The sequence below is a fragment of the Chamaea fasciata genome, unplaced genomic scaffold, assembly GCF_029207755.1.
Source record: "Chamaea fasciata isolate MVZ Bird 193981 ecotype frontalis unplaced genomic scaffold, bChaFas1.0.hap1 SCAF_3, whole genome shotgun sequence".
Taxonomy (NCBI): domain Eukaryota; kingdom Metazoa; phylum Chordata; class Aves; order Passeriformes; family Sylviidae; genus Chamaea; species Chamaea fasciata.
The window spans coordinates 108866908-108893058 of NW_027094088.1; the positions used below are offsets into that span (position 1 = coordinate 108866908).

A 26151-nucleotide genomic window follows, 5' to 3' on the forward strand; every position below is an offset into this window, starting at 1 on the left:
GGTGGATGAAGCTGTTTGGTAGCTGTTCAGCCCCAGTGATGCTTAGTCAACTATCCTGCTTTGTATTCTGAACAATTTATCATGGCTTGTACCTGTGCTGGTAGTTACAATTACCCCTGAGATTTAGTGCACTGGGAAGGGCTCCAATTTCAACAGAGCTGTGCCATTCAACATGGATAGGGATAAACAGGGAAATTTTTCAGAGTTTCATTGTGTCCTTTCCTTTCTTTGTCCCTCCACATTGCCCAGAGTGGTTTTGTCACCTCCTCAAGCATTTTCTCGTGGGTAACTTCTCACCAGTTCAGATTCCCAGCATTTTCTGTGTGAGACCTCAACGGCTCCTACCAGTGCTCATGTGGTTAATGGGTGAGAGGAGAGCAGTAAGCATATCTGAAAGGAACGCAAGAAATATAAACAACTTTATTAACAAGACCAAACAACTATTTTTTAATATATGCAGCCATTTACAAGGGGCAAACAAACAAACAAACAGAAAAACCCACTGGGGAGACATGGTCGGTGTCTGCGACCACAGCGAACCAGTTCCAATGGTATGGGCAGATCTGCGGAGGGTCCCTTTCCTCTGGCCAACACCATTCCCTGTGAAATCTGGCACTAAGGAAGTGGGGTTCCCCCAGCATCCTGCTGGGGTGCCAGGGACGATGCCAGCTGGGTCAGGGCTCGGGCAATAGTGGAGAGGTGGCTGTTCATGGTCCTCAGCTCTGCCAGGATGTCGCTCACATTCGCTGAGGCTTCGGAGCCGGCAGGCACGGCCTGGGCAGCTGGCGGTGGGGACACAGCCCCTGGAACACTGTTTCCCATAGGTGCTGCCTGGGGATTTTCCTCTTGGGAGGGGTGTGGGGCTGGGCTGCTGCAGGGCTTCATGCCTTCCAGAGAGCCTGTGCTTATGGGTGGCTGATCTTCCTCCTTGCCTTGAATGGTGGCGAGTGTTGCTGAGGCGAGGAAGGGCAGCCAGTTGATGAGGTGGGTGGCACCACTGGGTGGGACAACTGGCAGATAAATCCCAGGGTGCAGGGATGGAGTAGAGGCAGGTGGGGCAGGAAGAGAAGGAAGTCCAGGGTGAATAGTGGCACCAGAAGTGGATGTTGATGGTGAAATAGGAGGTGGTTTTGGTCGTAAGGCTGCAACACACGCAGGTAACGGAGGTGAAAATGATGCAGTACCAGTGTCAGAGGAACACGAGGGTGATGCTGGAGCTGTGAAAGGTCCAGGCTCTTCAGAAGTTGGTGGTGAAGTGGCAGCAGGTGGAGCATCAGGAGTGCAAGGATCTGAATCTGCAAGGAAGATACACCATGAGCCTTGATTCACACATGCACTTACATACAGACTGTTGCCTGCTGTCCCCTCAATGGCACCAAGCCTTCTTTGCCTTCTTTAATGAAAGAAGAAATTTCACCAGCTGGCAGTGATACTCTCTGTAGGCCCATTAGAAAAGAAGAGATGCAATCTAAGACAAGAGCCTATTGTAGGTAAGCATGAACTTAATATTATAAAACTAAATTATCTTTCCACTCTTATTCTTCATAAAGCCAGTGGACAGGCCTGAATACTTTTCTGGTTGGCATTTCATAGTTATGAATTAGCTGGTGAATTGCCTACTTGTTTTCCTGGCCAGCCATGGAACCATGGTAATGTTATAATTGACTCAGATGTCCTGTGTAGATGGGAGGAGTGGACAGCTTCTGCTGGAGCTAAAGTTAATGGCTGCTTTTCAGAGGGTCCCAGTTTTCAGCATTTTGGTTTGAACAGACTGCTAAACACCAGACACAATAAGAGCAACCTGGTGGCTTAGACTCTTCAAATTTTTTTTCATGTGTGGAAACATGGCAGAGTTGACACAATCAAAGTTTGATGTACATCCCTGCCTAGATCCCTTCAGCAACTTCAGATATGAAAATCAAAAAAAGAAGAGACAGAAAGAAATTGTTGACACTGAGCGTCCCAAGCCTGATATTTGTGCCCTCTTGGAAGTAGCTCACTGAACCTCATCTGATGTCCACAAAGGTTGTTAGAAACATTCTTGCTTGGGCTGAGTCCACCAGATACAGCACAGGAAGAAAGAGAAACCTCTGAATGATATAAAGAGGCTTGGAGAGCCACATGATGGTCTAAGGTGATCTACCCACTGTGCCTAGTTGCTAAATACCACATGGTGAGGAAGATTCTATTGTTACAATCATTCTAAATGCAAGAACTATAATAGGAAATTTTACCTTTTCAACCCCCTCAAGGATTTGCATAGGTGGAATTACTATATCACACTGTACATTTTATTTTAGCATTGGGAAAACATTATACAAAAGGTGGTGAGATGCTACAGGAGTGGTCAGTGTAAAGTAGATGGATTTTAAAACTACTTATGCGGCAATTAAGTACAAATTTTAAGGCACTGCTGTGGATACAAAGACACAAATTGAAAAATTTATCTAGGTTAAAACAACCTAGAGAAAGCAAAGTACTGAGGTGTTTACACTATGCTATTATTATTTCTGGCATCTAAAAAATCTGATGTGAGACATCCATTTTCATTACTGACTGCTTTGGTGTACCAGATAGTAAACTGAAATCCTGACTCAAAAGCAAAGGTTTTCCCCCATCATTCCTAATATCAAACCAGCTGGACATGCAGCCAGAAAAAGCCCATCTTTGTCCCACATGAGACTACTATGCTGTTCTTTAACCAGACACACATGTTACTTGGAGGAGATTATGACACAAAATTGAGCCTGCCTTTATGTTCCTGAGATTTTTATGGAGAGTTACTGGAGGTTCCTTGAAATGGTTTCCTTCCTTTGTGTATTGGCTTTCTTCCCAATACGACATCCCTACCTACACAGGCACTCGACCCTTATGCACTGGAGGAGGGCTGAGGATGCTGGATTTTGGGTTTCCAAAGTGCTATTGATTTGCCTTTGGTTTTTCAAAAAACAAAAATAAAGCACAGCTCAACTATAGGCTCCTTTTCCATCCAAACCACCAAAGTTTGCAAGGACTGAGATGAAAGTTTCAGGCTTGGCTGCACCGTGGTGTTAACCAGAACAGTGTTTATGGTCCATACATAGCATGGCTAATCCCTGTCCACACTGCCCAAGCAAACCAAATTAAGTGTTATGTTTTTCCATACATTAGAGAGCAGAGGAAACTCGACAAACCTCGATGTAATCTGGTTCAGCACTGTGGCAAATAACTGTCACAAACTATTCTTAACCCCAGTCAGAGATACTGGGGTTAATATGCAAAGAGTAGCAACTTATACAGACAAAGACAGAGGCAAAAAATCTGGACACCAAAGGCTCTTCTATTTGTCTGAAACCTTTCCAAATAGTGTGGTTTCCCTATCAGAAGCCACAGCTTTGTCATTCCCCTAATCCTCCTTTAAGATTTATTTATACCATGCAGTCTTTAAACACAATTTACTCAGCTTGATCAGTCTCCCATACTTCCATCTAAGAAATTCCACATGGGTATCTGGACACCTGCACACAGATCCTTGTGTATCCGGGAGATGTGGGAGCTGTTGCAATGCTCAGATCATAGAACCCAGAGTGACTGATGGTTGGGATGGGTCTGACCTAGCTGCTCAGCATCCAAAAACTGCAAAATCACAGCATCACTGAGGCAGGGAGGGACTTCTGCAGACTGCCTAGTCACAAACCCTGCCCAAAGCAGTTTCAACAAGTTTTTCTCCAAGGTCAAAATTGCTGGGGTGCATTTGAGAAAGCCCAGTTATATGGGAGTTCTGAGAAGAATGAAGCAAGCTTGGAGCAAGCAACTACTGTTGCGTATCGGATACAACAGGATGATTCCCTTGATTTCCTTCCTCTATAGTGCTCTTTTTTTTTTTTTCCTCTCACTGCAACTCATCACAACTTTAGTGCTTGGTTATTTCCACTTTTGTTTTTTTTTTGTACAGCCCTCACAGAAAGAGAGTCTTAACTGGAGCATCCAGGTGCACTGTCACTGCTGGGGTTTCAATCCACATCTAGACAGAGCTGGAGTTAAGTGGGGTTGGATGGATGCCTACAGAGAAGAGAGAGATTGAACATAGAGTGCTCAGACAAGAACAGTTGCCTTCCCTAAAGGTATCAGCCCACCTGTTCCTGATCATTCAATATCCTCCAGTACACCCAGTCCACAGAATCTGGGTGGATGCTGTAGTCTACTCCCACATGCAAAGACTGACTGTTCAAGGCAAGCTTGTAGCTTAGAAGAAAATTTATATCACCAGTTGGGTGAGTGAACCCAGGGCTCAGAAAACCTGGGTTGGGATCAACTTCATCAAAAGAACTGTACTAAAAGTGCTTGGTGAAGAAATTCCTTGGAAGTCCCTGCATTTTCCATGTTGTGTGTAGAGGGAAAGCCCCCTAAATGAAGGCTTAGACGTATAAGATGTATCTCTCTGAGCAGCCTCAAGAGTCACTTCTTTTATATTGTTTGCACAGGCAACTTTGCCTCCTCCTTCAGGAGGATTGTTTTACTGAGATGGGATTCCAGACACAGAATCAGAGAATATCCAGAGAAGGGACCTACAAGGGTCATTGAATCCAAGTCCTGGTCCTGTGCAGGCCCACCCCAAAAAGCACACCATGTCTCTGAGAGCGTGTTGTAGTTCTTCTTGAGCTCTACCAGGTTGGGTGCTGTGACGACTTCCCTGGGGAGCCTGTTCCAGTACTCAGCCACCCTCTGGGTGGACAAATCTTTCCTAATATCCAACATAAACCTCCCCTGATACAGCTTCATGCCATTCCCTCAAGCCACCATTGGCTTGTCTGTCTATACACAGTCACAGTCTACAGCATAGCTGTCTACATCTTATCTAATTCCTAAGCCTTTCTCTGCATTCAGTGAATTAAATAAGTAGAGCATCACCTCTTTATTGCTAGAATGAGAGATTTTTCCTCATCACTTTGCTGGGAACTATGTTGGATAACTAAATTGGATGTGGATGTCATGATCTGAAAATGCCTACATTGCAAAAGAGAACTGTACCAGTGCATAAAAATGACTGCCCAGCTTAAAAACATTCCCTACCCTCCTGATCCACCATGGATCTCCCAAAGGGAAATCCATTGCACATCCTTGTTTTACCTATTTGCAAGAAGGAGGGAACACTTCTGCTCTGCCACCTCCCAGAGGATCTCAGGGTGTCCAAAACTCATGGGGGGGTGGGACTGTAAACAGGGCAGGTAATTCCTAAATGAGAGGAACCAAAGGAGCACCTCCAGGAGGGGATTTCCTGGTACTTGTCCTGCTCATGATGATGGATGTTACCAAAAGATTAATGTTCTGCCCTGTGAGAATAGCAAAGTAAAGTTATTTAAAATGCACTTAGCTGCATGAGAAGATCATGTATTTAACTTTGGAGTCAGCCTTGGCTATCTAAGCTGCTTTTGTTTGACTACTGATTTTATCTGCCCTGCAGCCAAATTGCTGCAAACTCTGATTTCTTAGTCTATTTATTGTCAACTAACAAGGGAAAGGTCTGTGAAGAAGAAACCTTGAGGGAAAAGCAGGAGCATGACTTTCCACAGATTCAGCTCTTCTAACATTAGCCCTTTAGCTGGCATCTAGGGTGAGGCACTCATCTCTGCTCCAGTCAAGAAAGAAGCACCTCTGGGGTAAAGCCATTCTAAGCTATCGAGTCCCTAAATGGGGTGAAGGATTGTGCTCTAAAGTGTCCCTACCCTCCCACAACTTCTGGTAAGTCAACTACCTTAGACAGGCTGAGTATCTTCTAAATGGCTGAAGTTGGGTGAACTGGATTCCTCCGTTTATAGGTAGATGTAGCAAGTAATTTCACAGAACCACAGATTGGATCATCTTGTCCATTCCTCTCAACACCCCCCCCCTCCCCCCGCCTCAAGCAGGGCCATCCCAAAACACAGGAAACACAGGGCACAGGATTGTGTCCAGACATTTTTGGAATATCCCCAATGATGCTGACCCTTCACCCTCTCTGGACAGTCTGCTCAGTGCTTGGTCACTGCCCAGGAAAGAAGCTCTTCCTCATGGTCAGGTGGAACTTCCTGGGCATCAGTTTCTGCCCATTGCCACTTGTCCTATTGCTGGGCACCACAGACTAGAGCTTGGCTCCATCCTCTTGGCACCACCAATTTCCTATCAAATCTCAATAGCAAGTGGGTAATGCTGCCTCTGTGTTCCCATGGAAAGCCCAAACCATAGAGATAAGGTTTAAGATGCATGAGAGTAGAAACTGAAGCCCCTAGAGTGTGTCAAGGAATGAGCTTGTTGTTGAGAAGGTGATAATCTTTCAAGTGAGTCAGGACTGAACAAGCAATCTATTTCAATAGTGCCAGTACTTTATTTAAATGACCAGTACTTTAAGGGGGCTTATAATAATGAGGGAGAACAACTTTCAAAGAGGGAAGAGAGTGATAAGAAAAGGGGGAATGATTTTAAACTACAAGAAAAGAAATTCAGACTCAGCATCAGAAGAAAGTTTTTACTCAGAGGGTAGTGAGGCACTGGAACAGGCTGCTCAGAGAAAATGTGCCTTCCCTGGAAGTGTTCAAAGCCAGATTGAATGTGGCTTTGAGCAACCTGGTCTGATGGAAGGTGTCCCTGCAATGAGCAGAGAGGTTGGAATGAGAAAACCTTTAACATTTCCTTCCATCCCAAACTGTTCTATGATCCTGTGATACTGTGATTCAATGATAAGGATATTGACATGCTGAAATGAGCCTTTCTGGTGAGACAGTGACCTGCAGGAGGCCTCTGTGTTGTGTCCTTTCTGCTCAGGTTTATGCAGCTGCTCTAAAGCTGTCGGTGTCTGTGTGTGCGCCCGCGGGACCGAGTGCGTGCATGCTCCCCTTGCATTTCGCAGCTGCTTCCCAAGAAAGTCTAAATATATGCCTGCCTCTGCTTTCTGGTGAGAAGTGAAACTCAAGTCCCAACAGCTTGTGGTAAATGAAAGCCCAAGAGCAGCATGTGCGTCACTGAGGGCGGTGCTGCTTTTGCACAGACAAAATCCATCTTTGGGACCTGAATCTGAAGCCAACCCTCCTGTACTGCTCAGGTTTGATTCAGATGGAGTGGCATTGCTTCCCACTGCCAGGCTGAGTCAAGCTTAGAGGGATTTCAAACAAGTTTAGGAGGGATTAAGTCACCAGCTTGGGTGAAGAGGCCCTGAGACATGACAGTGGAGTAGGTCTGAACAGAAGCATCAGTGCGAGCACTCCAGGATTGATGTTTGCATACGTGTGATTTCAGAAACAGAATTAGGCTCTAGATATTATTTTGGCTCAAGTCTAGCCTTTAATTAACTAATTAATCAATCTAAACTAACTCTGAACACTCACTCGATTATGGGTAAGTAGCTTAGAAATTGCACAGAAAATTCATAAAAAGCATTAGGCAAGCTTATTGTTAATCATTTTTTTAGATGAAACAAATCACATATGTGTCCTAGGAACCCACTCCTCTCTTCGTAGGTAGAAAAATCCCAAAATATTTTATATATCAAGATGCTGCTCCCTTTAATGACAGAAGTGTTTTTATGTAATTAACAAGTCTGTTCAAGTCAGGAGTTTTGTACAAAATATTGATTAAAAAAATAGATTAGAGTATCCCAAACTAACCCTATTCCTCTGGTTTGTGGTTTATTTTTAAAGGTATTTTGCAAATTATTGCAAATAATTGTAGGTTGTGAGAACAATGGTGTAATGGAGCACAGGCAAAGTCTCTTCCAGGGTCCATGACATTTCACCAAAAACACCCCAACTCTGTCTCTGTGCTGTCAAACTGGTTGAGTCATTTCAGCAAGGCTCCTTCCTCTGACCTCTTGCTTTTTAAGTAGCCTAATAACAATCCACAACATACTCTACAGATTTTAATTCACTTTAAAGTTTTTCTGACTTCATAAACTGGTGCATCTCTTTGGAATTTGTTTCCTTTTTTTTTTTTTTTTATCAATTGAGGTCTGTTTTGGGGTCTGTTTCTCTTCTTTCAGGTACTGCACACCAGGCTTAGCTGGACTGAGCTTTATGTGACTAATCCCATTATGACTCCTGTGGAGTTGTGCTCTTTCAAAATTTCTTGAGTAATAGTCTGTTATGAGTACATAGTTATTCCCATGTCATGCGAACAAATTTGTTCTCACAGTTTGTCATGGGCCATCTGCTTTTTCATCTTTGTCCCTGGCTTAATTTCAGTGAGATTTTATTCACTTCCTGACAAAATGTGTGTTTTTGCGCTCTTTTGGGACCAGATTTTCCAGGAACCTGAGGTCCTTCTTTGACACCTAAGAGACAGAGCCAGACTTTTTGAAGTGCTCTACAGCTCCTGTTATTTCTGAAAATGTAAGAGTCCCTGAGGATGCCCTGACATCTCAGTGTGGGGAGGGAATGGGAAAAGAGGAGGTAGGCACGTTGGAGAGGTAATGTTGTTGGGCAGCAGGCAATTCCTCATGACAATGCTCATTGCCTAACACATTTGTCCTGCTGTGCTCAAAGCACTGCACAGACAAGTCCCACACTGGATGCCCTTTTTAGGGGCCCGACTGAAGCTCATGAAAAACAAAATGCCTTGACAGAAGTCCATCATGGAGCTAGGAGCAAAGGCCACTCTCATCTTTCCCATCAACCAGCATTGCCAATGCAGCCCTCTGACGGCTCCTTTGCCCTACACTTCTGTTAACACAACTTCTTAAATCAGGGAATGATTCTTTCCCTCCCCTTTGCAGCACAGAAAAAAGGCACAGCAGAAAAATCTGTTGTGCGTAAGGAGACTGCCAACCCAGCCCTCCCGCGGCCACACAAGAACATCTCCTCCACCCACATATGCTCCCTTCCCAGCAACTTAGAGGATGGCAAAGTCGCTTGGGAGACTTTTTAGGTCCTCTGAAACTAAAATAAGACTGACAACTACTCCTGGAGAGCCAAAAGAAACAGGAAGAAGAAGAAAGTGGTATAATTGTTCTGACCATTTTGTTCAGACTGCCTTGTATTTTGCCTCTGTCAATGGTCAGTAAATGCTGCCTCCAAGGAAGTATCAAAAAGTCTTCGATAACAGCTATACCTTAGTCCATTGTAGGAAACTTTCCTGATGTTCCATTAATGAATCAGGTTTTTGGCCCAGGAGAGATGTTTACACTATCAACAATCATATTTGATGGAGGCCAACAGATTTGATTTAAGATCAGGCTCAAAATGAACTGCAACTGCATGGACTGCAGCTGAAAGAGCTTGTGTGTAATTACCTCTCTGGATCTGGGCATTAGCTGCACCAAAGAGTTTTTCCTGTTTTGAAACAGACAGCTTCTCCAACACGTGTAATTCTTCTGAGAGTCTTGTTTTCTTTTCCTAATAAGTACTATTGTCTTTCTAAATGCCCCTATTATGGTCTTATTGGCATTGTACACATCACATAATTTTAAAATTATTTTTGGTTTTGTTTTTCTTTTTTGGTTGGGTTTTTTTTTTGTTTGTTTTTTTTTGGGTTTTTTTTTTTTTTTTTTGTTTGTTTGTTTGTTTGGTTTATTTTTTTTTTCATCCTGTGGCAAAGTTTTGGAAATCCTCTCCTACAGCATTGAGTTTCTCAGTTTCGTTTTGCATTATGTGAAGAAATTTTTCCATTTATGCCAGGAATTTTAGATATTGATCAATCAGGAGCATTTTCTCTAAAACCACCTGTGTGCCTACTCTTTGTACCTTTCTCAATTTCACTTCCTGCCACACATGGCCCTATGATCCTATAACATTCAGCAGGTACAAAGGAGATGTAAAAGAGAGTAGACAGGATTTGTATCTTTTACCTTTAAACCAGAGGATAATAGAATTGTTAAGGTTCAAAAAGACCTCCAAGATCATCAAATCCAACCATTAACCTAAGAGTGCCTGGTCCATCACTAAACCATATCCCAAAGTGTCACATCTAAACATTTCTTTAACGCTTCCACGGATGATGATTCCACCACATCCCTGGGCAACATTCCAATACTGGAAAACCCTATCAGTGGAGAAATTTTTCTTACTATCCTATCTAAACCTCCCCTAGCACAACTTGAGACCGTTTCCTCTCATCTTATTCCTTGTTACCTGGAAAAGGAGGCAAACCCTCATTTGGCTACAATGTATTTCAGACGGTGGTAGAGAATGAGCCTCCTCTTCCCCAGCCTGAACCCCCCACCTCCCTCAGCTGTTCCTCATCAGATTTGTGCTCCAGACCCTTCACCAGCTCTGTTGTCCTTCCCTGGACGCATTCCAGCATCTCAGGATGAGGCAACCAGGAACATTTATAGAAACAAATCTTGATGGTCCAGATATTTTAGGTTTATTTTTCTTTGCTGGTTTGAGATTAGTTTAATTTCTTAACACATATTCTCTGAAGGTTTCAAAGCAGATTCATGTGTTAATTAACCAAAGATAGTTATATTTTCCTCCTCCTTTTTTTTTTTTCCTGTTTTTTTTTTTTTTTTTTTTTTTTTCCCCAGGAAAAATATGAGACACACTATGCAATCTTATGGTTTTAGTAGCCAGTGAGTCAAGTCTGGAAATTTGGTTCACATGAGTCAATAAGATTTCAGGTTGCTACAGAGAGTCCGGAAAGGACAATGTCCAGCCAGCAGTGGACAGGCCTCTTTTGCCGACACCATATGGATTTTCTTGGGCTGATTCATAAAACATACATCCAGGTCGGGTTACCTTGAACCTCTTCCACGCTGTGCTTTTGGACGGTTTGTCTCTCTCAAAGGCTTGCCACAGCTGTGATCCCCCCTGAACACAGGAACTCTGTATTTTCCTGTGTATTTGCCATCCAACTGCCCCAGCACAACGCTTCTTCTAAGCCTTAGAGTCAACATAGCAAAGCAGGGGTCTAGCATTCCTTTATCTTGTACCATCTTTCAAGCTGTGTAAACTCATTACTTAAATGGAAGAGACAGTGAAAAAGAGCACAGAAACTCCCCTGTCCCAATTAGAGCAGGACCAAGGTTGTTGGTTCTCCTCACCGAGCAACTTTTAGGTGAAACAAAGGCTTAGTGGAAGGCCATGATTAAACACAGCTCAGAAGAGCGTTTCTGCAAGATAAGCTTGGTTGTTGTTCTGCCTTAAGAGTTTGAAGGTCAAAACCTGCTTGTCAAGCTAAAAGCGGACACCTTGACTGTATAATAAAGAGCCCCTCAGTGATCTGAGGATGACAAAGGAATGATTTTGCCATAAGTATGCAAGGAAAGTCAGAACTAACTCACGTAATTGATTAAATTTTCATATATTTCCCAGTATGTTTCATCCCCAGAGGCATGGTGCCATTTTTAGGAAAATAATCTTGTAACCAAAATCCCCTGAAACTGCACAGCCTGAGGTGATTTTTATCATCTTCATATACCAAGGAACCACAGAGACCATATCTTTTCTGCAGAGTTAATCTGGGTGGGAGACAGCCATATCTGAACACCTGAGCCATGCCAGTCTGGACATGAATTATTTCCCTGGATGACCTTACAACTCCTTTGCTGTTTGTGAACTTTCCTGAGTGTACCAGGAGTGTCAGACTGGAGGAGGAATATCTCATAGTTTTTTGTGTTTAGATACTCTGGGATGCTTTCCCAATCTCGTGTCAGATGTGGGAGAACTTGTTTACTCCAAGAAAAAGCTTTCAGGAAAGCCCTGAAAGATTCAACCCACTTGTGATCAAATGTGAGTTCTTACTACAAGAAGGGTGAGTGCCAGCCCATGGCCAGAAAGGACCCAGGCTGCTTATCCCCTCCTCAGAGTTCCCAGCCTGGACTGAAAACACTTCCCAAGCCTAAAAGAAGTTTTAAACGCCCATGGAGTCAATGCCTTGGAGATATACCTTTTATCCTCTTTCACTTCAACTGCTCAATATGCCCAGGCAGTTGTGGCAGGCATCATGGAAATGCTGCCTTCACAAAGACATTTTGTCTCCAATAACATTTTCATTTTACACCCAAGTCTGGCCAGAGGTGAATTCTTTTGTTTATTGAAGAGCCACAGCTCCTTTGGAACAAAATGTTCTCCTGTAAGCTGGGTGAGACGCTGGTTTTATTGAAGAACAGTCCTGCAGACCAAGACAATGCTGTACTTCACTACCCCTTTTGAATTACCACTCTGTCATTTCCCAGAGGAGCATGATCGGCCGACCACTAAACTCTGCTTTAAGATCTTATGCCCGATCTAAATGAGACAGAATGAAGCCCTGGAGAGATTTCAACCCTTGCTTTGTTGAAACAACACTGCTTTGTTTGGAATGTATTTGCCTTTGTACTGGGGAATGAAAATGTAACCCAGTGCCCAGTTTTGAAATACATAAATACAACACTTTTGGTAACATAGTGTATATAAAGAGATCCATAGCATATGCTTTTCCTTATGCATCCTTTCCCTGGGAGATCTTCAACCAATTTTTAAACCATCAAATCCTGAGCTCTGTAGCATCTCAGTGGAGGAGGAATATATCATGCCTGTGTTCCAGGCTTGCATGGTGACCCAGTTAGGAAATCTGCAGCAGACATGAAATGAAATCCAGACCTGTGCTTGCAACAATGAACTCAGCTTTCCCTTGTATCCAGTTGGATTACACAAGCTAGGAGCCACCCAAAAGTTCATGACACCCACTCACAGCTGAAGTCAGTGGTCACCACCATTTGGGTCTCAGGTCTTTCCTGGGCTTTACTTTAATACCGTTAGATTATGAACTGAAGAGATTTAGAGTTATGATCAAAATCATCCAACCCAGGTTGAATCCTGAGCTGGAAACAGGGGAACAACTGAGACAGTTGGACTTTTTCCTACCCCTTTCTATAAATTCACTGTTACTTCAGTGCATCTTGGGGCAGAGATTTCATGAACACAGGCCTTTGCTGTGCTATTAACTGGTGTATGAAACCATGCCTTCAGCAGCTGTGGAACAGCAGTCAGAGAATTTGAGGGGTGTTGCATATGTTAAGAACAGAAGAACTGCACTAGGAGGTTCTAAGTTCCTCATCCCTCCTATCCATCCTTCCCACCATATGCCCCCTGAATAACTAAGTGGAGGAGGCGTTTGCCCACTCTGAGAGCAAACAAACACGTCAGTCCTGCCCAAACAGAGGTGCTCTGTCTCTCCATCTGAGTCCATGTCCTTTGATCACCATGGGCACCAACTCCTGTCTGATATTTTGGGCTGTGCAAGGTGGGCTTGTTCACTCGCTGGGCAAAAGGAAACACCTTGTTAGGATAGGAAGGAATGATTCAGCCACTCCTCGCTCTGAGTAAATATTTACCCAGTGGCTCTGGTTTTAGGGGAGGGATGGTCTCTCTCCAGGGTCACATTCCCACCCTCCTAAGTGAGGTGGCTGGAGCCACCAGTCCAAGCGGGGTGCTAGCAACCTTCTCCTGGGAGCACAACTGCCTTTTCTAGGCTGCATTTGGATGCAAACTGGCATGCTGTGGCTATGTCTCTTTTTCTTTTTTTTTCTAATTGTAGTCTGAAGTTTTCCTTAATGGGACAGAGAAGTCTTTGAGACTGGAAATGTGCTCTTCTCTTTGTTTCTGGTAAGACATAACACTGTCCTCATGGGACCGCACTCCAACAGGGATATTTTAGTTCTGCCTGGCTCCACTTCTTGCTGGCCCGCGGTATGATTGCTGTTTGTCACTGTGACTGCGAGCGCTGGGGAACACAGACTGCCCTCACTGCAGCCGCTCTAGCAGGCTGGAGCCCTGAATTTGGCTGGGCTTCCCAAGCATTTCCACGAGGCAAATAGAAACACTAATTTCAGCTGGACACTGTATTCCTTGGGCCCATTCCTAAGGGGCCGTGTTGTGCTGCCTTTGCCTTTTCTCCATGTTCAATGCACTGCTAGATTTCACCCCGGGGGTTGTTGTGTCCTGCTGGTGGATGACTATATTCCTCTATTTGAGACATTGAAGATGAAGGAACAGTTTGAGATCCCTTTTGATAGATGGAGATACACTTCTGCCTGGTCCCTGATACGATCTTGTGAAGACGTTGAATATGTGCCATGTTTCAGAACTTGGTCTCTTTTATAATGGTGTAAAACAGGAATAATTCCATTGGCACCAGTGTAATTTACACCAGTGTAATCATGGGAGAAGTAGAAGAAATAGGCCTGCAGGGATTTTTTGTTTCTTTTGGGGGAACCATGCTGACTGTAAAACCACAGCAAAATTATTTTTAAATGAGAAAAATTTCTTTAAGACAGATCAGCCTCTTAAAAAGAGAGACAAATGGAATGAAATGCTGCAGTTCAGAAAGTCCTGCGGTATTTGGGAAATGGGGCAGTTTGGTGTAAAGGGAATAGTAAACAGCCAAGCCAGGAGAGCTGCAAAAAGAGAAAGACCCAGAAAATGAAGCTGCTTATGAATTATATTATCAAAATTTCTCAGAGCACAAGAGATGAGATTGTAGAGGCAAGTTTATTCTCAGTACATGTGTGGAAATATGTAAACCTCAGTAAGAACCACTGAGTAAACCTGAGAAAAGAAAATGACTGTGCCTGGAAATGTTTAGGGGATGGTGTTTGTCAATTAATGAACTGAGAGGCCACCGTTTGCAGCTCACTACACAGCAAAGGCATGCACAAACTAAGCCCAAAGAAGGAGATTTCTTCTTTTTCCCCAGTAAGAGGAATGCAGGGACATTTTGCTCTATGCTTCATCTGCAATTCATTTTTTTCTTTCATAAAACTCGGTGATTATTGAGAAGAGAAAGTTTGCTCCAAGTGGCTGGGCAAGGGGTCACAATTACTCACACCACCAGGTTCCCATTTGCCTTCAGGTCTGTTGATTTTGATGACAAGCCTTTACCACTCAGTTTCTCAGTTGTGTCAGCAGCTTCCCCAACAACCCAGTGATGCTTTTTGTGTTAGGCTGTGCAGACAGGAGAGAGCTCCAGCCAAAAAGCACACATCGAGTTCTTACTCCCTACTGTAAGAAAAACCTCAGAGTTTGACTAAGTTTAGATCAAGCCTCATGGCTTGGACTCATCTCTAAGAGAAATACAGAGATATCCCCAACAACGTGTTTAAATGTGAAGAGGAAGTTTTCCAAGGACACAATACATGTACCTTGCTAGGGAACAGATCTTCTTCAGGCCAAGAAGCTTCTCTCTATCCTGAGGGAAACCTGGAAGCACTGGGAATCTTCAGCATGCTGAAAGGAAGAAATGTCAAAGGGTCTGCTGCCTTGTAAAAGGAAGGCAGCTTGATCAACTTTATGGAAAGAAACTGAGCTATAAAAAACCAGCATTTTGTCTTTGACACAGACTGCAAGCTGTGAGCACAGCCATCTGGGTAGTCTGAGCTACACCAGGACTATCAGGACACCAAGGTCATAAGCAGCCTGGATGCCACCATGAATGTGAGGAGAGACAGGCTGGTGAAGGGGGGATCTGGAGGAGCCAAGGTGCAGTTGCTGAAATTCATAAATGACTCAACAGGGAAACAAACTCATGCAAGATCCTGACTTGCAAAGGAAAACATTAAGTCTTGCAATGAAAAAAACCAAAACAAACCAACTCAAAACCACTGTGTGTCCTTCTATACATCTGTTTCATAGGCTTAACAGAATCATCACAGAGAAAAAAGCCCATTTCAAGACAGCATCTCTGCTCAGTCTTTCTGGGCCTTGGGAAAGTGGTTATGCCATCGGAAATGACCAGGAGAACCCCAAATCATCCCTGCATAGCTCACACTACAGTTAATGCTCTCAATGAAACAGGAGCAGAGTCTTGGACTGCTTACACAGCCCAACACACTCTGTACAACATCAGAAAGAGGCACTTCACTTGGCCAGTCCTTGTGACATTATAATTAGAGATGGGGCTTGAATCAGCATCCAGATGTGGAGTGGTGCTGTGAGTCAACTGAGATATGTCCACCAACATTGTCATTATCCTGAATTCTGTCATTTATAAAAAAATCCAAGTGCTGCAATCTTCAGGGCATTCACAATTTAGTGGAGTGAATACCCCAAATTTGGTACTAATCTTGGACCTCCAAGGCCCAAAGTCAGTAAATTGTTTAAAAACATAGCTGGGAGACATGGAATTTTGGGAGCTTCCCCTGTAAAACAGCTGCCTGAGGCTGAGCTTTCCAGAATAGAGATGGACTTTTTATGACATCTGAAATGAGCATATGACCCAAATTAAAGTATCCCTAATTTGTCCTTAATAAAAAATAATTGAAGGTCCACATCTATCTCTGACTAGAATTGCTCTGATCAGAGAAGAAAAGTTAATGTGTCACAGAAAAAAACCCAAACAACAAAACAGCAAACAAAAATCCCAAAGAGGAAACTGCTTAAAGTGATTTAAAAATACATGACTGCACCAGGACAGACCTAGTGAAACCAAGAATTTTGAGGTGAGATCTACCAGTCCTGTTGAGCACATCATATATTAACAGCTCTCTTTTTCATGCTGCTGGAGTATTTCCTGAACAGCAGCATGAGTTAAAAGTGTGTTTTGAACTGTCATCTGAAATGTCCTGGTTCAAACTTCCCAGCTTCTTTTTCCAGGTCTAGCAAATCTTTGAGTTTGATGCTTCTCAGTGCAAGCAGGTGCCTCAGCACTTGGCCCTTGCACTTCTTTATCCTGAATTTTGCCTCCTCCTTTGAACTCTCAACTTCAACTGATTTATGGACAAATTTGCAAGTACAGTTTTACTAACTTTTGCCAACATAGAATCTGCACAGGAGATAAGAGGAGCATGCATTCCGTCTTTCACTGTTAAATCAAATTCATTTAGAGAACTTGCAAGCCAATTCAAATGCTTAGTAAAATCTATGAAAAGATAGATTTTTATCCACTGTACAGTAGGAGTGGGAACAGCTGTTAAAGTGACAAATTTTAAGAAAATCTTAAAAGATGTGTTGATCAAAGATGGACCCAAACAATTATCTTAGCACAAATAACCCGAAACAGTTGTGCTTCAAGGTTGTGGGGACTAGTTTCTCCACTTACTAATGCTGTTAATATTCCTGACATCATCTGCTGATTGACAAATAGTTCCAGGGCCATACTTAGCCATCAACTACACTTACAAGTTCAAAAAATGTGCTAGAAAATCAGAAAGATCAAATTCAACCAAGAGTCCATGAGACTGAAGGTAGCATCTGGCTTCAAGATGAAGTCAAAACATTTTCCATGACACACAGAATCCATTTTCCAGGATTCATTCTCCCTGAAGAAGGAATGTGTGTTTTCATGAGTTTGAAGATAAACTCAGTTATATCTTTCTGATGATATGGAAATGCTGAAAGGTCATTTCTCTATGTTGATTCACTTGTATTTTCTACAGACTAAATCTGCTGCTGATACTCTTCTTTGTTATAACAGAACCTCCTGCCCATTTGGGGTACACTTAACTATGGTACATCATAGAATTATAGAACTATAGACTAGTTTGAGTTGAAATGAGCCTTTTAAAGGTCATCTGGTCCATTCCCCCAGCAATGGGCAGGGACATCCTCACTAGATGAGGTTGCTCAGAGCCCTGTCCAACCAGACCTTGAATGCTTCACGGATGGGATGATGTTTATGTTATTTCACAGAAGAAATAGGGTGCAATATCCATTTCTTCTGGAAGAAATAGTGAAGCTGACAGGTGGAAAATACTGAGCTATTGTACACTTCAGTGCTTAAAAGGCAGATAAAAAGACAATCAGGAACACTGATTTTAAGTCCTGGCTGTCCAATTGATTTGGTTGGCTGGTCTTGGCTATCTCCATTGCAGCCAACGTCCTCAAGCCACTAAGTGCTTTGTCTTAATGAGACTAGGGATTTGCTTCATAATTTTGCTGTCTTTCAAATTCTTCCTCTGAAATACAGTAAGGATAATTGATAATTTTTCCCTCCCACTGGTATGGCAATTCTTAACTCCATGTTTGCAAAACTCATTACAAGTTTTGGATGAAAGGTGTTAGAAGGGTGCAAAACAGATTTGACACCTTTTTTATAGAGAGAGCTTTTGAGGTTTCCTGTGATTGTCCAAGTTTTTGAAGATTAGTCATCTTTTCTACAGGATTATGCAAAGCGAAAGCCTGCAGCAGCAGGAGGTTGGAATTAGTGACCCAGAAGGCCCTTCCAGTCCTGTGGAGTATTTTCCAAGATGTACCAAAGATGTTAAAGCCTACTTGTGTGGTCTGAACTGAACACCTTCAACACATAAGCCCCACTGAAATTTTTTCTTGCATCATTTTAGCAGGGTGGAAGCAGGGCCGGGACTGGGCCTCTGTGTGAAGGTAAGAGAAAGCACCTGCCACAACAATGATGGAGGGCACCATACAAGATCCCTGACAGCTCAGGAAATGGGAGGGGTGAAGAAACACCTAAAGAGACACAAACAGCCTCATCTCTCTGGCCCTGAGATGCCACCTCTAAAACCACCACTTGTGTTACCACTGCCCAGGCAATGCTGGCCCTTCCTTCTGAAACCCACCAGCAGTTGGCAGCAGTTGTGACTGTGGTTTTGTGGTGCAGACACCTGTCCATGTGAAACTAGCCTGGGACCACCAAGCTCATTTTCTTGGGGCAATTTACCAGCTTCCCATATAATAATAATTTTTCACAGTCATGGTCTTGGGCTAGAATAAAATCAGTGATCCAGTGATGGAAGCTGCTTTGGTCATGCTCCTAGCCGAGGCTGTATTTTACCTCTCTGGAAGGTGGGAAGTGGCGCCGCTTTCCCATTTTGGGGCAGGTATGTGTTAGAGGTTAACTCAGTCTCAACCCCCCACACCTCCAGGCCTTTCTGAGGCAACCAACAGTTTCTGGTGTTTGAATGTGCTTTGCCAGCCAAAATGTCAACCTCATGCCACCACCAAGGCAGCCACAGTTCAGTGGTTGCACATCAGAGCCACTGGTCCATATTTATAAAGTGCTTTGATATCCCAGATGAAAGGACAGTATATAAACGCCCCATTCATTTAGGTGACATACAGTAGCAGCAAGCAAAAAAATCGTTACCCACAGGTTTAGAAAGGCGTATTCCTGTTTATTAATTGAAGACCACATAAAGAATGCTTGGTTGAAGTGTTCCTCTTGGAGTGGGCATTTCAGTGCTGGTCCAGTGAATGAAAATAATCTGCATCGGCAAATGGCATAAATACCATGTTTGCACAACTCAAAACAAAATTCTCCTCAAAAATGCAGCAAAATATCTTTTTATATGGAGCTATCATTATGCCTACAGACCAATGGGGAGTGAGGCAATCAGTCCTTTGCCAGGTCAGGACTACAGAGAAATTATTATCCTAGCAAAAAATAGTCTAAGTTAGAAAAGGAATAATTGTTACAATGTGAGCAAAAGCTGTTCTGCAGCTTAGTATGTGTCAAATTAAACCACCTATGGGTTCACCAGCTCTCTCTCTTTTATGCATATGGCAGAGTTTTTGGATTTCTAGACCTGTATTCCTCACTTCTTTCTTTATCTTTGAGATACATGACCCCATTTCTTCATTTGGAAAGTTATGTTAAATAAAACCATTTCTGCCTGTAATCTCAGTATTCAAGTGCTGAGCAGCTACCCATTCACAGTCCCTGGGAGCATGCAGAGTCTTTCATATATCATAACCATAAAAATCAATAAATTACAAAGCAGAAAGGAGATAAGGCACAGGTTTAGGCTGCCTTTTGAAGATTTATTAAAACAAACCGATATTTCTTATAAAACGCATGTAACCAGAATATATAATTGACAATGATAATCATTAACAGGTACTAATGTTATTTCAGAACAGAGGACGGAACGAGACAGACTAAACCTCCATGCATGCAGTAAAGGAAATCCAAACTGTGATAATTAAATGCAAATAAAGCCTGGGGGCAAAAATTCCTAGTCTCTCTAAGATAAGAGAAATGTATTTCTACCATCTATAGTTCATTTATTTCTCTTGAAGACTCTAATTTGTTTTTAAGCTAATAGATCAAACATTCTTGTCACAGGTCGTACAACTGTCTCAAATATGTGAGAAGTACCCGCCAGGCGAGGACCACCAGCAATTTTTATGATTTCTTTACACTACAAATATTTGGCAGAACTGAAATCACCCAATAAAATAAACCTGTGGATTCATCTGCAGTTTTAGACTCTCTCCAAGTATTTTTTGGACTCCTTCCCAAAATAACTGATGCTCAAGATATTCCAATATCAAATGAAAATATGTCCTAATTTTCATGTCTCACTACCACCATCTGTTATTAAAGAGAAAGTCATCTTTTTCCTAGTGGGCCAGGTGGTTTGGAAACATCCATGTGGCAACGAAAAGAGCTCTCATCCAGCAGCTCTTGTGGTCCTTCACATTGCTGGGTTGGTGGGATTTGGACATAACAAAGGGCAGAACAATGAACCACTGTTGGTGGAATACAATTTCGTCCAGTACCAGCATCATCTGCCAACTGGTTCCCAAGGAGCACTATGACTCCCCGTGTCTCCAGGGGAGAGGAAGATTGAATTTAATTGTGTGCAAGAATGGCGTAAGGGAAGGGTTCAGGATCCTCTTTGGGGAAGCCTTCAGCAAAAAAGAATAGATTAAAAATACCAGGTTTGAAAAGTCGACTCATATGCACTGACATGGCAGACGTCTTCAGTGAAGGCCACTCAGCAGTACACAAATGTTGCAGTCCCTTCTGCGAGGTTCAGATCAGCTGACACTTCAGAAAATCAGTCACTGAGCTTTGTAGACATTCAGCCCCTCTTAATATTACATCCATGCTTCAAGTATAAAAGCGAAGTCTTTCTCTTCCAAAGATGAATTAAGTTATAAACCACCCCAACCTTCTGCCTCTACTGCTGCATTTGACAAACAAACCACATCACCGCTTTTTCACCCCATCAAGGCATCCCAGAGAGCCATTCCCAAACAGCTGACGCTGCTCTTCCCCATTCCTGCAGATATTTTTCTTTCCAGACGTCTTGAGCTGTAGTTTTAGCAAGTGCTACTTGCAGTATGCCTTGTAAATCCTACAAACCACTGTAAAATCACAGTGTCAATTTTATGTGTCTTCCAACAGAAAAATCCGTGGTTTTTGTTTCTACCAGTTTCTCAGCTGTACAGTGCCTTGTAAGTATTAATTTTTAGGGTCATTACCCATTCTGATTTTTGTAAAGCTCTCCAGTTTAACAAGGTTTGTCTCACACCATGCTAGACTAGCTGGTAGCTGGCTAATAGTGACTTGGTGATGGAAGACAAACCTTTTTATTAATGTAATGCTGAATTCAAGCACTGCTGTTTCTGTGGATTGAAATAATATCCTTTTAGATAAAGCAGTGTAGCGAGTACAGCCACTGAGAAATTTCCATTTTATTTGTTTCTTTTTTTAATACCAAGTTTGTTTTTTACAAAGACAGAGATGCCCCCAGGAAAAGCTTGATTTTCCTGAATTGTTTCCATTTTCCCTCAGAAAAGCTGAAGCAAAGCATTCAACTCAGGGTCAACATGATCTGAAAATTGTTTAGGTCAGGTCTAAACAAATAGAAAACTATTGTAGGTCAAGTCAGCCTGACATGGATCTGCTTTAGCTGGAGTAACACATACATGTTGGGATCTGCATATCTGTTGTGAAGCAATGGAGATTCTCTCTAACAAGAAAAGCCAGCCAGCAAGAAAACAACAGGAAGATAACAACTTCACAAGGTGAATGGAGAAAAACTGTAAATACAGCTGAGTGTTGAAACTGCCCAAACCCCCAAAATATTACAAAATACTTCCTGCATTCACAATAAAAGGTTTTTCTACTAGTATCTTGTTGCACTGGAACTTTCCAGCAGTTCATCTTGGGATCCAAATCCAAGATGAAATGAATGTTTAAAGGCAGGACACAAATCTAGATCTTTGTAGTGACATGTCTGCTCAGAGACTTAAAACTGTTTTGTTAACTGGCAGAGAATACTGGATCACAGTGGGATTTGCTGTGTTTCATAATTCCATGTGTATTATAAGATATGATACACGATCATTCCCATTCCACAGACAGGAAACTGGGACTGTGTGAGCACTGCTACATGAGCAATACAGAAAATAGTGCGAGGACGTTGGAGGGTCTCTAACTATTAGAAATGAAAACCAACAAAAAAAAAATCCCTTTGAGGTAAGCTGTCTTCCAGGACAAGACCACAAAGGCACAACATGAATCTATGAAGTGGAAAATTGAAAAAAAAAAAAAAAAATCGTTCTTCAAAAAGTATGCGGTCAACCTTTTGGGCATGTGCAGTGAGATGCTGCACAATAGAAAGTTTTGCATGAGGTCAGAAAATGGTATTGGAAGTTTGTGTAGACAGGGGATGAAGAAGAGAGGGGACAATTTATAAACCAGGGTGTTCTTCATAATCCTCTGGCTGAACAAGGATCTCTTCAGAGAGGGGAAGGCTATCTATCACGTCTCTATAGATCTGCTCAGTCTCATCACTTCTGTGCTGTTCTTGACCCAGGCCACTGACAGACCATTGAGTCTTTCCTGTTCTCCATCTATAACATGTTTCAACTCCTCTCTTGATCTTTAATTACAGGTCTGTGGATGGCTGTAGGGGGCTGGGAGAAAGGACGTGTTGTGGCCTGGGGCACAAACGTTCTGCAGACACATTTGAACTTATCACCAGTGTGCACTTGCCTGTGATATGGAGGACTGGAAGTGATGACTAAAACACTCTCTTCTAAATTTATATTTCTACTCTCCTGACCCCACAAACACAGTATCGTTCACAGAGGTCCACACCAGGACAATACTTGCTGAAGAACGGCCCTTCTCAAGCTTGGCTAAATGCTGAAGGACCTACTTCCTAGGTGGTGTTGTTTTACAGGAAAAAAATCTCACTGTTCCCTCATCCACTGTCTACACAAGCTGTCTGTGTTTTCTTCCCCATGTGACTCAAAAAATATGTAACAGAAATTTGACTCTACTGTGTGCAAAAGCAAATGGCTTTACGATAGAGGAAAAACTCAGTCATGAAGGGACAGGGTAGAAACACAAAGAGCTGAGGAAAGCTGAAGAAGTACAGAAAGGGATATAAGCTGAGTATCCTGCAGGTCCAGAACAAAGCAAGCCTACACGTTTCAAAACAACATCCCAGTTCCTCTACTGGGTTTTGAGGAACACAATTTATTTCAGTGTCAGCACCAAGACAGACTTTTCTCCACCACACAGACATCACAGGTGGAGATGCACCCACCAAGTGCCCACCTGGACAAACTCACTGAAGACTGGTCTCCTGCAGATTTTCCAAATAGACAAAACCTGCTGAGTGGGAGTTAAGTCTCATATCCTTGACACAGCTCCAGTAACCCACTCACCATCGGGTTAAGCTCCTATTGAACATGAGCAGAGCTCCTTACACGTTGTGCAACACAATGGAAAATTGAGACCATACCATAGATGAGGACACAGGAGTTACGTGGTTTGCCTGAGGCCACACAGTGAGTCAGCGGCTAAATTATAAACTTGGGAGTCCCTGGCTCCAAGTCACTTATTCAATCTATGCTGCCTCTAAGGCATATTACATTGGGGGTATTGTATGGAAATGACATTAACTTTAAAGAGCAGTGTACAGTAGAAGCAAGCAAAATAAGTGGGCTTTATTGTGGGCTGATTTAAAAAAAAAGTACGAAAAAAGTGACATGAGCAGTTTTGCAAGCATACAGTATAAATTAATTTTGCACAATTTGATTTTGAAACCACCCTCCTGGATTAAAAACCTAAACACCACGTTTCATCCCATAATGCCCCTTCTTTTCCACTCTTTTAAAAGTTTTTTTCTTTTTCTGGCAATTCTGTTAACCCCTGAAAATAGTGGTTTAATATGGAAATACTGACAGCTCCTTAAAGCAGAGCATCACATTTGCAACACTATAATTATGCCTACTTCAAAATGCTCCAAAGACAACAAGATTTTCCTGTTCAAACAGATCTTGAATGGCTTTAGCCCCAGAAATAAATCATTTAGACCAAAAAGGACCGTGTTAAGCATGCTGAATCAGGGCTGTACCAAGGACATGTGGAAAGAGATAAATGCAAACTGATTTTACAATATTTATGTAATTAGATCCACATCTCTGTTTTTCTCTATTGAATGAGTAAAGACCAGATTAACCTTATTATTATGATGTTTATTTGATTGACTTAGGAATTCCATCTGGATAAAAGAGAGCCTAGATGTCTTTCCCCATGCGTGCCCAGCGTGAAGCCAATCAGCATGCCCTTCTAAGTAACAAATTTAGTTTATGTCATCAATCAACAAGATACTGTAATATTGGATATAGCTTTAGTTCAGTGGATGACTGCTCCTTAAAGACCACTCAACTTAGAGGTTTCCATCCTATATTTTTATGTCCCCATGGAAAATTACTTGCCAGATTTTCCGCTCTTGTGATGAGGGTGGTAAGGAAATGTGTGGTGCAGAACGTGTGCGTGGCACATTTAAACAAGAACGCAGCCAATAGCTCAGCACTGCCTTTTTGGTGGAGGATGCTTGCCTACTTTGTAAGACTTCCATGCATCCCTTTTCTGCCCTGTAGAACAAAGGCAAAGATGTGGGTAGAGACAGGATTCCTGTTCCACTGATGAGAGAGCAAGAGAAAAGGGAAAGGTTTCCTCTTCTGCTCATAACTTTGATCATTAGGACTGCTTCATGCAAATTTTCCTTTGTAACAATATTTAATACATCTCCATTTAGCATAAGTAATGTTAGACCAAAAATTGTGAGGAATTTGGTGTAAGTCTCATTGCATTTGTATGTGGAAAAACAAAATTTTGAGTTAATAGAAGTCCCTGCTGATGGATTCTTACTTGCTTTGAAAACTATCCCACCAGCTAATTAAAAACCAGGGACCTTCTTGTGGTAGGAACCTTCACTTTCCAGACAAGAGAATAACACAGCAAGCTGAGGCCGGGACAGGTTGGATTTATTTTCCATTTTTGCGTAACCGAGACAGACCCACAGTCAATCTTTACCATCTCCAACCATCAAAACAAAACATTAATTTATTCTCCATTTTCTATCAGTCTTGTTTACTCAAGTTGCTGTAATTTCTGGGCAGAGTCTTCTTTTAACTTCGTGCAGGTACAACATCCAGAGTTCAAACTGCTGAGTGCAACTCAGGGATGGGCAACGAATCCAAAGAGATCACAAAATCACAGAAGCACAGGATCGGTCAGATTGGAAGGAACCACAGTGAGTCATCTGGTCCAACATCCCGGTTCAAGCAGGGACATCCCCAGAGCCCATGGCACAGGATTGTGCCCAGACAGTCTTGAATATCCCCAGTGAGGGAAACTGCACACCCTCTCTGGACAATCTGGCTACTTGAATCTTGACCAAGAACTTTTCTGTCATCAAAGTGACCATCTTTTAACTGTAAATAGACATCTTGCAAATGTTTCTGTTTTATCTGATTTCCCACTTCTTGCTCTAATAGACACACAGGAATTTGCCATCAGGCTGCAATCTGACATGGTTGGGGTACAGGACACTCTGCCTGTTATCTCACTTGTACCACACAGACTTGCTCTTGACTTCCTCCTGTGCATTATCACAACAGACTCCAACCCGCGCTTCGTTTTTCTGTTGGGAAAAGATTGTGCAACCTCCAACACTCACCCAGAAACCCTTCCCCCACAGGGAAGGAAGCCTCCAGCCAAACGAAAGCTTTGATATTAAGAGCACAGTGATGTGTAAACCCATAATAATGCACTTGGATGGCAGCTCTCCTTCAGGAAAACAACAAAACAAAACAAAACACTCCTAATTAAGGTATTGGCTCGGAGGAGGTACGGAGTCCAAAATTATTTTGACTCCATATGGAATTTATACGGAATGCAACATGCAATAAAAACACCAGCACACCCAGATGTGGATGTTCCCCAGCTGTGTGTCTGCCCCCTTTGATGGCAAGCTACAAAGATCCTTCCTGACACAGACATCTCCGTGGGAAGCAAGAGGTGCCTCCTCCATCCTCTCCTGTCAGATTGAACAGTGGAAGGGAAATTTTAGAAAGAGGTTTAAGTTTACAAATATAAATTGCACTCAGTTTTTTTTTTTCTTCTGTGGGCTCTTGGACTTGATGATGCTTGTGGGTCCCTTCCAACTCAGAATATTCTGTGATTCTGTGATTCCTCCAAAATTCAGGGATGGGTCACACATTGCTAAGGGAAATTTTT

General features: G+C 42.6%; 1 protein-coding gene across 1 annotated transcript in view; it reads right to left on the reverse strand.

Moving 5' to 3' along the window:
• Positions 1 to 463: 463 nt before the first annotated feature.
• The window catches only part of RUNX2 (RUNX family transcription factor 2), a 157656-nt gene continuing 131968 nt past the window's right edge, over positions 464 to 26151 (reverse strand). The window contains exon 6 of the mRNA XM_066180063.1: positions 464 to 1295. Coding sequence (XP_066036160.1) covers positions 616 to 1295 — 680 coding nt within the window. The 3' untranslated portion in view covers positions 464 to 615. The remainder of the gene's footprint in view (positions 1296 to 26151) is intronic.